Source organism: Diospyros lotus, chromosome 15 (genome assembly GCF_014633365.1).
Source record: "Diospyros lotus cultivar Yz01 chromosome 15, ASM1463336v1, whole genome shotgun sequence".
In the NCBI taxonomy this organism is placed as follows: Eukaryota; Viridiplantae; Streptophyta; class Magnoliopsida; order Ericales; family Ebenaceae; genus Diospyros; species Diospyros lotus.
Genome location: NC_068352.1, coordinates 21370192 through 21389363, shown reverse-complemented (window position 1 = coordinate 21389363; position 19172 = coordinate 21370192). Strand labels below are relative to the sequence as shown.

General features: G+C 40.9%; 1 protein-coding gene across 2 annotated transcripts in view; it reads right to left on the bottom strand.

Annotated features, from left to right (window-relative positions):
* The window catches only part of LOC127791517 (homeobox-DDT domain protein RLT2), a 31391-nt gene extending 13879 nt beyond the window's left edge, over nucleotides 1-17512 (bottom strand). The window contains exons 1-7 of one of the 2 annotated variants that reach the window (XM_052321440.1): nucleotides 16705-17512; nucleotides 16111-16602; nucleotides 13690-13769; nucleotides 3723-4148; nucleotides 3552-3641; nucleotides 3307-3471; nucleotides 3015-3177 (exon numbers count right to left, since the gene is read on the bottom strand). In XM_052321440.1, the coding sequence (XP_052177400.1) occupies nucleotides 3015-3177; nucleotides 3307-3471; nucleotides 3552-3641; nucleotides 3723-4148; nucleotides 13690-13769; nucleotides 16111-16602; nucleotides 16705-16846 (1558 nt within the window). In that variant the 5' untranslated portion in view covers nucleotides 16847-17512. Of the gene's footprint in view, nucleotides 1-2954; nucleotides 3178-3306; nucleotides 3472-3551; nucleotides 3642-3722; nucleotides 4149-13689; nucleotides 13770-16110; nucleotides 16603-16704 lie in introns of both variants that reach the window. The other variant, XM_052321439.1, reaches the window with a different exon arrangement.
* Between the last annotated feature and the right edge of the window lie 1660 nt (nucleotides 17513-19172).

Genomic DNA, 19172 nt, shown 5'->3' with positions numbered 1-19172 from the left:
TCTTTTTTTTTTTTTTTTGGCTTAAAAAAATGACTCTTTATTCATAAGAATTTTGGATTTTTTTATTGAATTCATATAGGAGGTACTCCCTTATTTACATATATGCCTTGTGTAAATGATAGCAGTAAATGTAAAGAGGTTGTTTCCAGAACTCAAACTTGTAATATTCTAATCACCAATTACAAAGGAGCAACTTAGCATTGGTACCAAGGATTACCATCTTACAAGTTTTTCATCTATTTGAGAGTATTTTGACTTTCATTGCTTTATATTCATTGAGAAAATTCCTTTATACATCTGATCTTAGAGATATCTTTCTTTTCTTCGTAGCAAAGTAGTCATTGTGAGTGACAATTCCTAAGGGGATTCTTGTTGATGAGCTAGCACTGTACACTAGCAAGGATTCTTTTGAGTGTTTTTGGAGAGTTTAAGTGAATTAGAAACCAATCAACTCGAAATGGTATATTGTGGTATCAAGATAGTGGTCTAAAATCTCTAGTTGGAGCTAGAGGAGTGGATGTAGAATGGGGAACAAGTCGAACGTGTTTGCTTTCTCTATCCTTATGCTCAATTATCTTCTATTTTTCACTTTAATTTCTATACTTTTTAAAAATCTTCATGAATCTAATTCAGCCCACTTGTGTTAAACTCCGTGAATTGTGCTAACACTCAATACTCTCCTTAATCCTTTTGCACAATTGGTCCAAGATGTCTTCATTGATCTTTTCGTAGAATGATTTGATCTTCAAGTCTTAAATTAACATCATTTACACTTTTAGTTGTACTAATTACATTCCATGTATTCAATTTCCAGTTTGCCCAACTTGAAGCTTTTGATTTTTAAGGTGTCTCTCCGTATCTCAAGACATGGAACCAATTTGATGTTCAAACACCTTTGTTTCTCTTCTCAACTTTTAATCAATCACCCTCTCCCGAAGTTTTATAGTGTGTGGCTCATTATATTGATCTGTGTATAATGTCCACAACTTTGAATATCTCCTTTATTCTTGAAAATAGGATGTGTTTATTGCATCTGCCCAAAACTTAATTGGGTCTCTCTCCCATCATTCTTGAGACACATTTACTGTTTTTTTATTTAAATGCTACACTCAACACAAAAGTAACCAACACACACATTCACACTTGCCCACTTGAATAACTATATGTATATATACATATTTTTGGGATACAAAACTCAAGAAGGCCTAGATTGATCACCTACCCACCCATTCACACTTGACTGAGTGAATAAATATATGAATATATATATATATATATATTTATTACAACACTCAATAAGAAGAGTGTTGGACCAAATTAGAAAAATCAATAAAACAATCCAACAAGTCTTTATCCCACTATGTAAGGTTGGCTACATGAATTCTAGCTCTCCAATCATTTCTATCAATAGAGTTATCTTTTGTATGGCCCTTTTAACTAATTTAACTAATATCATATCTAAGTGTCTCCCAAAGTTTTTCTTGGTCTTCATCTACCTCTTTTGTTAAATACTTACTCCATTTCATCCCCTCCTCACAAGAGTCTCTATTGGTCTTCTTTTAACATGACCATACCATCCGAATAGTGTTTCACGCATTTTATCTTCAATAACCACTTCAACCTACTTTTGAATGACCTTACTTCTACCTTTCTGTTTTCTTATACGGTTGTACATCCATCTTAGCATCCTCATCATTGTTAGGCTCCTAATCATTGTTAGGCTTATGTTCTTCACATGTTCAGACTTTATCGCCCAACATTCTGTGTCAAAGCTAGTCTTACAATTGTCTTATAAATAGTTTTAATAGAATCTTACTATCACATACAGCATCCAAGTAGACTATGCACTATCGATGAAATTTCAAAGGATGAAGAATTTATAATCAAATAGTAGAAAACATTACAATTAAGAGCAGAGATACCAATTTAAGATTCTGCAACAGCTAAATGTTTCAACAACCAAAGATATAAACCTTAAATGTTTATATAAAGGTTTGCCTCAATAATGCAACACTCCTTTATTTTTTTAATTTTTTGGTGTTAAATCAATAGCGCATGGATGGTGGAGCTTTGCCTTACTCACGTGGATGGGGTGGTTTGCATAGGCTCATGAGGATTAGCCGGGCCAAAGGTCGGACTACCCCATGTTACACACACACACACACACAGGTAATACAAATTCAACATATCAGTATGTAATTGCTGAAATGCAACGCTTAGGCTCCTTTTGGTGCTTAGCCCATCACACACAAGGACTATTTAAGACCCTTAAAGCGTCCTTCAACATGTTTGTTTACATCTTCAAAGTACTTTCAAATCCTTTGCTATATAGCAATTTTCTAGAATCCACCACAAAACAATACTTTTAATAAATCCACCACCATCACAAAAACCAGAAAACAGTTAATCAGCATTTCTAGGTTTAGCACAGATTTACTGCTAATTTTTATTTTCAATCATTTCTGGATTAGCACTAAGCACAAAAGATAAATAAACAACTAAAAGATCAATATAGGAATTCTTACAGATAGACATATCCAAGTATAAATAAATAAACGAATGGAAGACCATATTCAAATGAGTCTATTAGCTGTGATGCCAGTAAAAAAAATCCCAAAACGAACATAAACAAATTTCATGTACTGCTTGGAAGTCTAGGATATCCACAAGAAAGTGAAATCACTTATCAACTCTGGTGGATGGGTAGACACGAAAGTATATGTAGTCCAAGAAGTTCACTTAAGTGAAAAATCAGAAACCAACTGAACATATAAAGGAATGGAAGCTGAAAATTGCTTTTTTTTTTTTTTTTTTGGGGGGGGGGGGGGGGGGGGGGGGTGGTCTTCTGGATGGGTTAAAGTTTTTGTGATTCTAAGCAATGCAAAAACATGGTATTCAGGAATCAGTCCATTTAAAATGAATATGTACTACATGAGGTAGTTAAACATAAGCACCTCTAAATAACTCAAGATTTTGCACAGTTTCGCTGTCAAGAGACAAGATTGAAGGCAAACCCCTGTTTGAAGCTGCTAATTCCATGAGCTCCAGACGTTCATCCTCAACAAGTTCCATGGACTCTTTGGCAATTCTACGAGCAGCAGCCCTATCATTAGCTGCTTTCTGCCTTGCTGCCTCCTTCTCCCTGCGCAGTTCTTCTTTTAGTCTCATTTTCTCAGCCTGAGGAAAAAGAAATGATTAGCTTGGCTGATTTATTTAAAAACAACTCAATAAAGCATGCACTAAGTCTTGTTAACAATCTAATAAGCAAAAACTAGACAAAGCTTGCAGTACTATGTCCAAACTCACTCTGATAGATTCTTTCTGCAAGAACTTCTCTCGCCGTTCCATCTCACGTCTTTGCTCCCTCTGGTACCTCTCCTCTTCACGCTGCTTTTCACGCAGCAGCCTTTCTTCTTCCTTCCGCCTCTCACGATCCTGCCTCTCCATTTCTTTTCTCATTTGCTCCTCTCTCTTTAGATAAAAGTTCAGCAAAATTAGATGACAAACAAAAAGCTTTAGGGAAAAAAAAAATGTATTTCCAAGGGAAAGACCTTCCGTCTTAAGATATCTTGCTTCTCAAGCTCCTTTCGAATCCTTTTCTCATGGGCTTCAACTTCCCTAGCTATTCTTGCCTCTTCATTCTGCAGATAAACTAAACAGATAAAGTACTGATCTTTCCTTTAGTTGAAATAGTATACAATATGAAGTGAAAAGTAGAATACCTTGCGTTTCCTCTCAATGCGAGGCCCGTCCTCATCATGAGCAATCCTCCTATCAGATGGAACAAATGGATTTTCCAGTCCGGTTATTGGATGAGCACCAAAATGAGTATCTGTACTAATGTTTGTAATGGGGATTTTTCGTGGACCAATGTCATACTCTGCTGAAGTTGCTGGTACGAGATGACCCTGCCGGGCTTGATGAGGGAAAAGACTTAAACTTGGCATTTGAGCTTGAAAACCATAAGCAGGGGGCACTGGCTCATTGCCATGACTGAAAGAGCGGCCAGAGGACAATGCACCTCTGGCACTAGGAACGTCCATTGCTGAACCAAAGTAGTGAGATGAAGCAGCTCTTTCGTATGTATCATTTCTAACAGATGGCTGCTCTGGCAGAAACTGGTATTCATGGAGTGCCCTTGCAGGGCCCTGAGGATAAATACACAAAAAAAAGGCCATTGAAATCATTTGTTTGCAATAAATAAATTGGCACCACATATACTTTCAGCAAGTACTTGAGTCAAAAGAAAATAACAAAATAATATCACTTCTTGCAAGTATCATTAAGCTGGCTCATAGTATGGCCACAAAGAGACGAAGAAAATCGAAAGGAGGGGGGAGAGCAGAAGTTGATTGTCCAAGTATGGCTCAAAATTGGTAGTCCTGGTGGAGAATTTGGAATGGAGGCAGGGAGAGAACTGGGATGCAAAAATGGAATAAAACAGTGGAAAGGGAAAAAGGATAAACAGAAAAGGGTAATAGAAAGAATAAACAAGCCCCAAAGTTATTTATCAAATAGTTAAACTAGGCCAACAGTTTTATGGTGCAAACAGATTACCGACAAATTATTTTTGCATGCAGGAAAATATGTACAAAAGCATTTTATTTATTAGACATCAAAAGGGAATCAGGTGTATCCTAAGCGTTATTCATCAAATACAGTCGAGAAAAATCTAATATTTCCAGAGGATCTAAATTTGAGCATGGTCAAAACTGACATGTTTATCCTACACAGGACAACACTGTGTCAGGTCCCGAGGGACTGACTTAGGATTTTAGAGAATGGGAGAGGAAAATCAGAAAGAATTGAGAGAAAGGAAGAATTGAGGGAGAATTCAATAGAACACTGATAATATTTCTCAATGATGCTCGAGAGGGAGAGAGAGTATCCATATATAGCTAGGATTCCCTCCTCACGTGCTGTAACCGATTACAGCTATAGAGAATGTACAAGCTTGTCATAGCAGCAACAAATTCTATACTACTCCTTCAGCTAACTAACTCTGCCCATATCCTTTCTTATTTAGTCCATCTATTACATTTAATTGCAAAACTACCCTTATCCCCACGGTACATGACAATTACCCTGCCCTTCAAAACTTTTCTTGTCCACAAGAAATATGGAGGAGGCTGGCCATGCGCGGGAATTGGTTCAAGATGTCCGAAAGATACTCCCATGTGTTATCTTCTAAGTGTTGATCAGATCATTTAATGAGAACTTGAGTAATTGGAGCGCCTTGTGTGTAAATCACTCTTCCGGAGAGGGTCTTCAACGTGGGGAAGATTTGGTAGGATGGAACTTGCTGGTTGTGCCCCCACTGCTTTCTTGAGGAGTGAAACATGAAAAACTAGATGTATATTAGAACCCTCCGATAATTTCAATCAGTATGCCATTGTTCCTATTCTTGCAATAACTGGAAAAGACCCATAGAACTTTGGATGTAGTTTAGAACCGCGGTGGGGAAGTAGTGTCCTTAGGTGTCTAGGTTTTAGCTTGAGATACACGATGTCACCAACCTGAAATTCTCTTTCACTCCTTGTCTTGTTTGCAAATTGCTTCATTCTATTTTGAGAATTAGCCAACTCCTCCTTAATCCCCTGCAAGGCTTGTTGCCTCTGCTATAGGTATGCATCGAGGGAGGCCACAGTTGAATTCTGCCAGGGCTGGTAGGAGTGGTGGATTGTAACCGTAAAGGGCTTCAAAAGGGGGGACATTTTTATGGCTGAATGGCAGCTGGAATTATACCACCATTGAGCCATCGAAAGCCACTTGTGCCATGTCTTTGGTTGAAGGAAACAAGTACACCTGAGATACATTTCCAAACACTGATTAACCCTTTCGGTTTGCCCGCCCGATTCAGGGCGGTATGCACTGGACATTTTCAATTTCACTCCCAGCAATCCCATTAATTCCTTCCATAGCCGACTAGTAAAGATTTTATCTTTATCATAAACTATAGCCTTGGGTGTTCCATGTAGTTTCACCACTTGGTCTAGGAATATTTTGGCCCCCTCTTGGGCAATGTATGGGTGAATCAGTCCCATAAAATGCCCATATTTGGTAAAACGGTCCACGACTACCATAATGCAGTCTCTACCTTCTGATTTGAGTAGCCCCTCTATAAAGTCCATTGAGATATCTTCCCATGGACACCCAGGAGTATTCAGAGGTTGGAGTAGCCCAGGTGTTGCCACATTCTCTGGTTTGCACCGCCTACAAGTATCACACCAGATCACAAACTCCATAACATCCTTCTTGAGTCCTGGCCATCGGAAGAGTTGCTTGACCCGATGATAGGTGTTTACAATACCCGAGTGTCCCCCGACGGGAGAGGCGTGCAATGCCTCTATAATTCTCCTTTTTAGTGCTTCCTCTTCCCCAATCACCAGCTTCCCTCGGTGTCTAATCATCCCATTACTTAAAGTGTAGCCTGGTTTAGATGAGGGATCTACTACCAGCTGCTGTAAGAGTTCTCGGGTCATTTCACTTGAGGAATAACTAGCAGCAATCTCTTGGCACCAATTTAGAACAATAGTTGAGATTGTAGCTACACTTCCCTCTTCAAGACATCTAGATAGAGCATCTGCTGCTAGATTTTCTTTACCTTTCCTATATTGGATTACATAGTTCAAACCCATTAATTTAGTCATACCTTTCCGTTGTAGTTGTGTATGTAGCTTCTGTTGCAGCAAAAATTTGAGGCTCTCATGGTCAGTCTTGATTACAAAACTTCCCCCTTCGAGATAATGGTGCCACTTTTCTACTGCCATTAGCACAGCCAAGAGTTCTTTCTCATAGATGCTCAACCCGAGGTGTCTTGGTGCAAGGGCTTGACTGAGGAAGGCTATGGGACTGCTTTCCTGAACCAAGACTGCTCCAATCCCATTGTTGCTTGCATCGGTTTCTAGGATGAACTGTTTGTTAAAATCAGGTAAACCTAGAGTTGGCACTTCGCTCATAGCCTATTTAAGTTTGCAGAAAGCTTTCTCGGCCTCAGCATCCCACTTGAACCCATCTTTCTTCAGCAACTTAGTGAGGGGAGGGGCCGACTGATTATGCCATACCCTTTAACGAATCGGCGATAGTATCCAGTTAACCCTAAGAATCCTCTCAACCTTTTCACATTGTGCGGCCTGGGCCAGGACACCATTGCCATTACCTTACTTGGGTCAGTGCTTACCCCTGAACTGGAGATGATATGCCCAAGGTATTCCACCTGTTGCTTAGTAAAAATACACTTTGACTCCTTAACATATAGCTTATTGATTCTAAGGACCTCAAAGGTAATTTTCCTGTGGTTTAGGTGTTGTGCAAAGGTAGGGTTGTAAATTAAGATGTCATCAAAGAATACTGATAGGAACCCCGATAGAAATCCAAACAACAATCAAATATCAATAAATATCAATACTTTTCAGCAAGAAAACAAGAACAAACCAGGGCATTCAAGAGGCCCTTACTCTCCCAATTCTTCTATCAAAAACTAACTACCCTCTCCCTCTTCTTCTCAGCTCTTTATACCGCTCCTCTGCCCCTCTCTAACCGAATTCCCTTGCACATGCAGATTATTCCCTCAGCCTATGGATTACAAAACTACCCCCCATGCACACATGCTGGTTGTAACAACCTACATGTGCTAATTCCCTATTCTCCCCTTCATGCTTGTTGGTCTTTGGTAGGTCCGGTACACTAGTGGCCTATCATTACTCCCCTCCCGCACTTTCACCTTGCCCTCAAGGTGAAAAGTAGGAAATTGTTGCTGAATCGTAGGGCTCCCAGGTGATCCAGGACCCACTTGGGCTTGGAATATGTGAATCTTGTCTTCAATTCGCTAGGCGGTCTCCATGATTAGCGATAGACCCGATGGCCGTAACACCCTAACTTCTGTCCTAATTTTTGGCTTCAACCGGTTAACAAATGTGCCCTCCAGTATGGCCACTGAAACTTCTCCCACCCGGGCCGCCACTTCCCGATCAACCTTAAGGAACTGCTTGGCAAGCTTATTCAGATCCGAAGACGCAATAGTAGAGATTTTAGACCTCAGCTCATCACAAGAAATGGGTGGTCGCAGCACTGGTGAAGACGCAATAGTAGTTCCAGAATAAAAGCATAGTTATGGAGAACTCGTCCTTGCTCAACAAATTGGTCAAATTTCACCTTGGATCTTTTAAACAAGGCCTCGTAGAAATCTTTTTCAGCCTCTGTGAGTTCACAATAAATCACCTTAATGTCTGCTGGCAGAAGAACTATAATTGGCCTGCCATCTCGGTCTATGCTAAACTTTGTTCTTCTTAACATAATTGGCCTCAAAATTGACTGCACCAACTTAAGTCCTCTCTCATCACCCTCCTCGAAAGGCCTTTGGACAAGTTTATTCCACCCTACCCACTTCCCCCATGGTTCCACTCTCAAAAAACGAAGGAGACTATAAATGTCCTCCAGATTGTTCTCATCAAAAGTGGTAGGAGATGGCTGGACCCTTGATGGTGCCCCAATCATCGGTACGATGCCCTCCTTGGACGTTACTAGATCTACCGTCCTTGACATCAAATTCCTGATCTTTTTCCTCGGCTGCTTCCAGTCTCGTCTTGAACTGGACGAAGCTGTAGCCCTTGGTCTTGCCCATGACCCGGTCGAAGATGACGTTGCAGTCCTCAGTCTCGATGCATGACTCAAAGGCAAAGACTAAGGTTTCTCGCGTCGTGTCCCACGCGAGGCCGTAGACGACGAACTTGCGACGAGATATGTCGCGATCCGTGACATCGCGAAGGCGAGTGAAGAGGAAAGCGTCAGGCACGGCGGCACCGACAAGGAAGTTAATCCGCTGGTACCTAGTGTAGGGCTCGAGAAGTTTCTGGATCTTTTCGGGCTTGGTCTCACCGGAGGAGGAATCATCATCGGCGTCCAAATCGGATTGAATTGGCATCGCGGTGTCTTTGGTTGGGACTGGAGCTTGGTATTTCTGAAGCTTCTTCTTCTTCCTACGTTTCTTCTTGACGCTTTTGCTGTCACCTTGTGGTGGTCTAGTCACCGACTTTTTCTTCTTCGCCTTCCCCTTCTTCGCCACTGCTTGAGCAGAGATGCGATGGTGGTGCCCTATGGTTTCATCTTTCAAGTTTGCTTTCTTACCCACACGAATCTCTCTTCATCTCCTTCACTCCCACTAGGCCCATGGAAGTGCAGCACCCTCCAAACACAGTGTTGTTGTGTCTGTCTTCTCGTCAACCAACACTGCAACTCCCAACTCCTCACCCATCGCCTTAGCGAAGGCCGGAGGCCAATGTGATGAGGCGGGGCTGGGCATCACCCATTTTTGTGCCATCATCGAAGGAGGCAATATCACTACCCGCTGGTGATTCGAAATTGAGGACGAAGGGGCCTGACCTTTGTTTGGGCCAGGTCCAAAAATGCTTCCACGAATCACCAGATTTATCTCCTCAATTGGTTGGGCTAGGTCCATCATCTGCTCCAGCCCAATCGGCCTCGACACCCTCATCTCAGCTCGGATGACTGACTCCATTCCGTTGATAAAGTGGCCCTCTAGCAATGCCTTTGGCATGCCTGTGAGCGGTGAGGTCAGAGTCTCGAAGCCAAGGCAATAGTCCTTGACGGACCCCCACTGTCGAAGCGCAAGGACGCTTTCTTCCACCATGCCTTCCTGCGCGAGCCTGAACCTATTCCTCAACATCGCCTTGAGCTCCTCCCAGCTCCTCACCCGTCGTTGTCTTTGCTCCCACCGGAACCAAGAAAGAGCAGCTCCTTCAAAACAAAGAGCCGCTAAGTCTAGCTTCTCCACATCAGACAGCTAGTTCACAATGAAGCAGCGCTCCGCCCTAAAGATCCAGCCATCTGGATCATCTCCCTCAAATATGGGTATTTCCAGGCGTCTCCCACGGTACTGCTGCCTTCCGTCACCATCGACCCAGTCACCCCCTTTGCCACTTCTCCCTCTAGCTACCAGCGTTCCCTCCCTTAACAAGGGCGAACCCGCAGGTTGGTCTTCCTCATCTCGCTTCCCCTTTCTCTCTCTCTCTCTTGCTCCTCCCGTCTCTCCTCATTCTTCCTCTCCCGTTCCTGCTCTTCCCACCTTGCTCTCATCCAAGCGAACTGTTCCAGCAAGCTCGCTACCTTCTTCCCCACCGATTGGACCTCACTCCTCATGGCATCCATTCCCTGTTGCATGCTGTCCATCCTCCCTTCCAATTCCCCTACTCGATCTGTCAAGTTGACCATTAGGATCGATGATGCCCCGATACCAAATTGATATGAACCCCGATAGAAATCCAAACAACAATCAAATATCAATAACTATCAAAAACTATCAATACTTTTCAACAAGAAAACAAGAACAAACCAGGGCATTCAAGAGGCCCTTACTCTCCCAATTCTTCTATCAAAAACTAGCTACCCTCTCCCTCTTCTTCTCAGCTCTTTATACCGCTCCTCTGCCCCTCTCTAACCGAATTCCCTTGCACATGCAGATTATTCCCTCAGCCTATGGATTACAAAACTACCCCCCATGAGCACATGCTGGTTGTAACAACCTGCATGTGCTAATTCCCTATTCTCCCCTTCATGCTTGCTGGTCTTTGGTAGGTCCGGTACACCAGTGGCCTATCAAATACTAGGATGAATTTACGCAAGTATGGTTAGAAAATTTTGTTCATTAACGCCTGAAAAGTTGCGAGAGCGTTAGTTAGGCCAAAGGGCATTACAAGAAACTCGTAATGCCCTTGATGAGTGGTAAAAGCTGTCTTAGGGATTATCTTCAAGCCGCATCTTGATTTGATGGTAGCCTGATCGGAGATCTAACTTGGTAAAGACAGAGGCATTTTTTAGTTCATCAAGGAGATTTTCCACAATTGGGATGGGAAACTTGTTTTTGATGGTCATGGCATTAAGTTGACGGTAGTCAACACAAAACCTCCATGACCCATCCTTTTTCTTAACAAGCAATATGGGTGATGCAAATGGGCTATGGCTGGGTTGAATAATGGACCTTTTCAACATATATTTGATGAGTTTTTCCATCTCAGTTTTCTGTCCGGGTGGGTATCGATAGGCTCTTAGGTTAACAAGCTCTGCATTAGGCTTAAGGTTGATAGCATGGTCATAGGATATCTTGGGTGGTAGGGAATTTGGCTCGGAAAAGAGGTCCTTAAATTCAAGTAACAGTATGTTAAGTGAGTCAAATTCGTGTACCTGCCATGGGCTATGAGGGTTACTGCCAAGTGTCCTTGCCAGCTGATGCTCAGCTCCTTGCCCCCCGAGGGCAACTTCCATAATATGAATAGAAAATAGTTGAGCCACCTGTGATAACTTGCTCTTGAGTATCCTTTGTAAGCTCTTACTCGAGATGATTTTGCATACTCCTACCTCTGGGTTGCCCGTTAGAACCTTCTTGCTGCTATCTTTTTCAAAGGTCACTTCCATTTTATTGAAATCAAAACTGATTGGACTAACTCCCTTTATCCAATCTACTCCCAACACAACATCACAGCCTCCCAACTTTAGCAACCTCAGGTCAGTTGAGAAATTTTCTCCATTCATCTCCTAACAGAAATCCCTACAGGCCGACTGACTCAACACCTTGTTGCCGTTGGCAACCGTTACTGATAAAGGAAGGGAATGACTGACTTCACACCCTAATTTTCTTGCCATAACTTCATCCAAGAAGCTATGGGTACTCCCACTATCAATGAGAACCATGATCAGATTGTTGTTTACCCTTCCTTCTACCTTGATAACCTTACTATGGTTAACCCCTTTCAAAGCATGTAATGAAATCTCCCCTTGGTCCTCCCTCTCATTTTTCGAGAGTTCCTCTCCTTCCTCATTGTCCTCATCTTCCCCTTCCAATAGCAGTAGTTGTCTCTTACACTTGTGGCCCACAAAATACTTGTCTCCACATTTGTACCATAGACCAGCTACTCGCCTTTGCTCCATCAGTTTACCTCTAGGGGTGGGAGCAGGGTTGGTGGAAGGTAGAGCTAGGACACCTCTTTCTTGGAACCCACCTTCTCTGGGTGGCAACCTATTCCCAGCTTGCCAGCCTCCTGTGAACACTCATTTCGCCTGATTCCTTTGTTTCTTAGCCATCGCATCAACGATCATCTCTTGTAACCTCATGCTCTCCGCAGCCTGTTTCACCGTGTGAGGCTACATCATCTTCACCATAAGTCTGATCTCATCCCCTAGGCCACTAATGAAGCTCGAAACGTAATACTCCTCGGACAGCTGAGGATTATGTACCATCATCAGCGACCTAAGCTCCTCGAATTTCTGCTGATAGATCTGGACCATCCCCTCTCGTTTGAGTTTGTTAAATTCTTCGATTATGTCCCTCATGCATTTATCTCCAAACCTTACACACAAATCTTCTACAAACACACCCCAGGGGCTTCCCTCCTTAACCGCAAGCCACCCTTGATACCAAGCATCTCCCATACCATTTAGGTAGGTAGAAGCCATGGTGACCTTCAGCTGTTCCAGAATTTGATATAAGGAGAATACTCGTCCGCATCTTCTCGACCACTACCACAAGTTCTCTCCTTCAAACAATGGAATCTCGAGCTTCAGCGTGGGATAGTTCGAGTGGTGTCAATGACGCTCTCGGCCTCCTTTCCCTTACATTCTCCCCCACTATGTCCGTATCAAACTCGAACTCCGACGTTCCCACCGGTCGAGATTCTACCCCTACTCCTGGAAAAATGGGCTCCGTTCGATCTCTCGGAGGAAACTCAGGAGAGAGCCATAATGGTGATTGTTGGGTGAACATTCGCGCGATCATTTGCATTTGTTCCATCATTTACTCCCGAAAGAGAGTGCTCTGCTCGCGACTCTCCAACCTCCAACTTTCCATTGCCTAGTCAATTCTAGAATCGACTCCCGCTCCAATCGATAGTTCGAACGTTCCCATTCAATTCTGAACCTTCGCTATTACTGTCGCCATTTGTTGTAGCTGAGATTCCATCTGCTTCATTCTTGTCCCGTCGGCCATGGTTGTCACACGACGCCCAAGAATGCTGCTTTGATACCAAATTGTCAGGTCCCGAGGGACTGACTTAGGATTTTAGAGAATGGGAGAGGGAAATCAAAAAGAATTGAGAGAGAAAGGAAGAATTGAGGGAGAATTCAATAGAATAGTGATAATATTTCTCAATGATGCTCGAGAGGGAGAGAGAGTATCCATATATAGCTAGGATTCCCTCCTCACATGCTATAACCGATTACAGCTATAGGGAATGTACAAGCTTGTTATAGCAGCAACAAATTCTGTACTACTCCCTCAGCAACTAACTAACTCTGCCTATATCCTTTCTTATTTAGTCCCTCTATTACATTTAATTGCAAAACTACCCTTATCTCCACGGTACATGACACACTGAAAGGACCACCTTTAAACATAGCATCTGCTTTGCTCAACAATGTTCAAGGTGGGCTTCTATCTATTATCAATAATAACACGTTCTGAACTTAAAATTTAAGCATATAGCAAAATAAGATAGCAGTTCCAGGAAGCACTTCATTGCAAGAAGACGGGACATCTAAAAATCATGATAAGTCGATGAATGTTTGTAATTGTTTACTATCTTACAATCAATGGAAACCACCATAAAAAAAAAAATGTTATTAATGACTATAACATTGGATATAAAAAGAGTAAACAAAACACGACAACTACAGACTTACCTTGATTGGTTTAGCATCAGATCGCTCGTATATGTTGGGCTCATAAGGTATTGTGGCTGGTTTCTGCTGCCCTGCTGTCACTGCAGAAGAGAAGAGTGAGGCATATCTAGCATTCAGTGAATAATGAGACAGAAAGGACTCAGGATAAAGCAACCCTAAGACAACAAAATCATGCATGAATTTAAAAAATCTTTCAATGCCCCACTCACTTAAGAAGGGATAAAGGCAGAAGCAGCTCAACCATTACAAGTTATAAACACAGATTTTGTGCAAACGAACAGATGGTTTAAACTTTAAGCATGTGCTAAAGTCTACCTCAAGAAGAAGGAAGATAGAAAAAGAAAACCCGCAAACAAAAAGCTTTGTTTTGGGGGAAGGGGGTGACAAGAAAAAGACCTGCGTACCCCCACACAAATTTTGTACACCAAGATAAATGTCTCAGAGAGGCATCCTTCAATATTCTTCTTCAACAAAGTTCAATAATTTCAAAAGCTCTTACAAATCAACAAAACCCCAGTAATTGAGCACATCTTTCATGTATCCCATCTATGCCTTTGTGATTTTCCCATCTTTAAAAACCCTTAACAGTAACCATTTCTTCCAAAAAGAATGTGTTTTAAGGTAGGAAATGGAAGTGAAACAGACATCAACTATTTTTTCCAAAAAGAATGTGCTTTAAAGTAGGAAATGGAAGTGAAACTAGTCGTGCTACAACACAAACAATACCACCAAAATGATTCAAAACAACAAGAGTAAAAAATGGAGAGAGATTTTTATTCAGTTCTCTCAGAATTTTATTGCTTGGAAGATCTTACTAGCAGCAAGATGCTGCTCATAAATCTAGCAATCTGGTGCTGAAATAGCCATATCTAGCAAGACTAGCACCGACTCTATGCCAACCAACTATAGCAGAGGCAGTAGCAACAGCTGTAAGGATGTCATAGTGCCATGGCGAATACATGCAGCTGCAGAGCCAATAGTAACAAGCAGCAATGGGGTGGTGGTGCCATGGGTGTGGGTGTGTGTTGGGGGGGGGGAGAACAAAGTGACGCAAAGCCAAAGTGACGCAAAGCCAAAGTAGCATGATGGTGGTAAAAGCAATCATAATGCGACCATAAAGGGAACTGGAAAGGCACTATACAAATGGTAGTAGCTGTAACCTAGTGTTACTAGCACTGATGACCCTAATGTGACATTCTTCTAAATGTATGCTCATCATCATCATCAACTGCATCCCATCCTAACCAAGTTAGGATTGGCAACATAGCATTCCTAATGTCAATTGATTTCTAAAAGTCAGAGTAACAATACAAATCCATGCAAAAGAAGAATGTAGAAAAACTTTATAATCGATGCCCTTCCTAACGGAACCCTTTAGCAAGGAAATGATGAGGTAAAGTTCTAACACCATCTTCATATGGAAAAGCTTCATGAGATAGTGGCGGTGAATGAAGATGATTGATATGGTCATGTTCTATTACATAGTTGACATTGTGAAACCGACTTATACAACATGGTCATCTTCCAAATGTACGCTATTAATTTCAATTTTCTACTCTTGTAACATTCTTCCAAATGTATGCTATTAGTTTCAATTTTCCACTAGTGGACACTAGGGACTCTGGTGTCCAAACATAAGTAAAATTTAAACTATAAAACAAAAACAATACAAATTTATATTTGCTCACCATCCCCCATACTTTTTCTTTAAATCTTAAATCCTAAATTTTTTTATGATGAGAGTTTCTTATAGTACATATTAAAACTCACTAGTCATACTTACTTCCCACTATGAAGAATATGAGTTATTTTTTGTATATATGTATAAATATATCAATTGATGTATGCCTATTTGTCCTATCCTAATTTTGTTGAAAAACTACTGTGTTAAAGTTTCTTTGCTGCATTTTGTTTTTGTCTATGTCCTGTGTCGTGTATGTGCGCTGTTGACCTCATATAGCATCTTCATATCACCCCCCCCCCCCCCCCCCCCCCCCCCAATTCTAAATATGCATCAATCACACACAACTTACATTAGATACATTAGATGACCAGGTTCAGCTTTGAGCTTTTGTTGTTGTATGGCTATTCATTCAAACAACAAAAGTTAAACATTTCTAAAAAAACTGGACAGGTAGATTCCTTGGTAATCATATACATTCCACAAATTGCTAAACCATCAAGCTAACCAATTGAAGTGTGCAGGAACCCTAGGTATTCCTTTCTCATCCTCTTTTCTCAGTTATGGAACAATTGTACCAAATCTCATTAAAAAACATATAAGGAGAACTACAACTAGTCTATCAAATGTGGCATGTGCATCATGTTGTTAAGGAAATCCTGTTCCTATAGAGTGTTGGTGCTATTACACTCAGAAATTAGTCCAGAGAGCAATTGTGGAGGCGTAAGGATCAAACTTACCAATTGGAGCACCAAATGCACCCGGTGGCAAGGGATCAAACTCCATTCCAAGTATAGGTCCATCTTCCCTCAACCGCTCCCCCAATTGTGCTTCAACGAAAGCAATTGCTCGAAGCTCTGATATCGCCTGAGGCGGCTCATAGTACCTCTTCATAGGTGGCATATCAGTTGAAATCCTCGCAATTGCAGTTCCAGTCCGGGGAACAACTCGCTGCTGGGACTCCACATGACCAAACGGACTCGACCCTGAAGCAGAACCGGTACCATGCTCATTCCCCACTTCGCCCACCGCCATGTCCTCTCCAGCCCCACTGGACGACGGCGCCACAGCAGCCGCAGCAGGCGAAGCAGCATCCTTCCTCGTCCGTTTCGCAGGCGGCGTCTTCCTGTCCTTCAACCTCCTGTGACAGAACCACATCTGCAACTGCCGATCCGAAAGCCCCAACTTCACCGATAGCTCCGCCCTCAGCTTCTCCGACGGATACGTCTCCACTGCATCGAATCCAAATTCGCAACCGATCAAAGAACCAAAAATTAAACTACAAACCCTAAGAAACAGGGAAAAGAAAAAGAAAAAAAAAAAGAGATAGAAACCTGCGTAAGTCTTCTCGAGAATCTCCAACTGGGAAGCAGTCTTCATCTTGCGCTTGACCTTAATCTCGCCCTCCGGCGCCGGCGCCTTCTTCTTCTTCTCCCCGTCAGAGCCGCCACCGCCTCCGCCGCTACTAGCCTCCATCAGGCTTGCAAGCCTCAAGGGTCAGAAGGGCGATCCAAACCCAACCCAATTAGGGCTTGAAAGGAAGGAAAAAAATTGTGGGTCTCTGGAATTGACGAAAAGGGAAGCAAAAGAAGAAAACGAAGAAGAATTCCTCCTCCAGGTTTTCTCTCTCTTTAACAAAAAGTCGTTTCCACGCTTGTTGGCTCACTTGATGCGTTGCATCGTATCATCATCATCATCGTGATGGAGAAAGATGTGCGGTGAGATTTGGGGAATGGGAATGAATAAAATTAAAAAAGGAAAAGAAAAGAAAAACAAGAGGAAGAGGATGAGAAGAAGGGATTGGGAATTTTTTGGAGGAGGATTTAAGGAGAAACAGCGAACAGACCATCCAACGTTCCTACTACTACTACTGCTTCTTCTCATTCTCTCGCTTTATCTGTCGTTATTTTTGTTTTTGATTTTGATTTTGATTTTGGGTTTTGTTTATGGAAAACGTAACGCCCTGGTTTTAAGTAGAGAATTGACAATCAATAAACAGCACAGAGCAGAGGGGTTGGGTACTACTTGGGTTAGAATTGTCAGGTCGGATGCCTTATTGGAACGGATCGCCCTTTGATTCACGAATCCCTTCGTGCCTTTGTGCGTCGCCAGTTTCTTACTTACTTTTCCTCCCCACCCTCTCTCCTCTATTCCTCTCTCTCTCTCTATATTTATATACATATATATACATATATCTCTCTCACTCTTCGAGGGACTTGGCCGCGCTTGGCAGCTTGTTTGTTGGGTGTTCTATCCTGTACGATGAATGGCATCTCCACCTGCATCCCTGGCGCGTGTCTTACCGCCAAGTTCCTGACTTGGGGCCCATTTTCCCGACTTTTTTTAAAAAATTAAAAAATAATAATTTCTTTTCTACTTATAAAATTTTAATTTTAATTTTACATACCATTTATTGTTTTAGCTAATTGAGTTGTGCAAAATTACGATGCTATCCTCATTTACTAATTAAATCCAAGAACAAAATTACAATTTTACTCCTCCTTGCCAACTAAATCAATTGACGGGACCATATCATAATTTTGCTCTTTATTACCTTCACTGTTGTCAATAATTATTAGTTGGGTCAGTATTAAAATTGCCATCTATTTTCTTGAAATAAAAGGAAATAAAAAACAATTTAATATTAAAAATACGAGTGTATGCATCTTTTGTCTTTTATAACCATTTTTGCCTTATTTACAATTATGTCACTTTCTAAAACAATTTAATATCTAACCACAAAAAGACAATGTGATCAGACTAAAATATATAAGGGGAGGACAATGCAATTCTAGGAAGTTGGGTGCACTGTTTGTATTTATGCTTAACCTTGGGGGTGCCAATCGTAATTTGTAGAAACTTATTTCTTTTGTAGAAAATCAAAAAATTACTTAAAAGATTTAGCATATTATTCACTTTCTATTAAGCTTGCAATTAATGTATAGGAATTTAATTGGACAATATTTTAGTTTAAATCTAATATTCAAATACTATAGAGAAGCGTTTACCAAATTAAGAATTCAAAATGTTATATATATGAACTTTGTAGTAAAATTTGATTGGTGAAGAGATTTTTTTAATTTTTATAGAAACTTTTTCAAGAAATTCAAAGAAAAATGATTTAGAATAAAATTCAATGATTTATGAAAAAATGAATCTAACGATATATTTTTTTTTTTATCTCGAGATTCATAGTAACTGATATTGATAATAATTGTCGATAATTATTATTTATGTGTTTTTTTTTATATATCTGAGATATCACGATGTTTTGACGAAATCTAATAGAATTTTTAATACAAAATTAAATTATATATGTTATATAATATTAAAAAAAGAAGTTACCAGCAGGTTTTAATAGTAAGACTCGATTAAGATGTTAGATATTTAAATATTTAAAAGTAATATTTTAATATTATATTTTTTAATTAATATATTGTATATTTATATTTATATTTATTAAATACTAGCATAGGTCCGAATAAATAATATGTTAGTGTCAATTCGGTGGGTTGTGAGTTCAATTTTCGTCTTACGTAATAGTTAAAGTTCTAATTTATGATTTATCTCTTCTAACGTAATAAAAAATAAAACATCAAGGATTGTGCAAGAATAATTAATATAATAATATAGCATGAATGTCACCCGTATAAGTTATATTTTGGTAAATTATATCCATAATGGGAATACGAGACTTCAAGTTTGGAAGTTTGGGCAAGGCAGCTGAATTGAAGCAGAATTTTGGAACATCCAAATCCAACAAGGGCGGCGCGTGCATGCCCCCGACAATTTGAGATTTTTC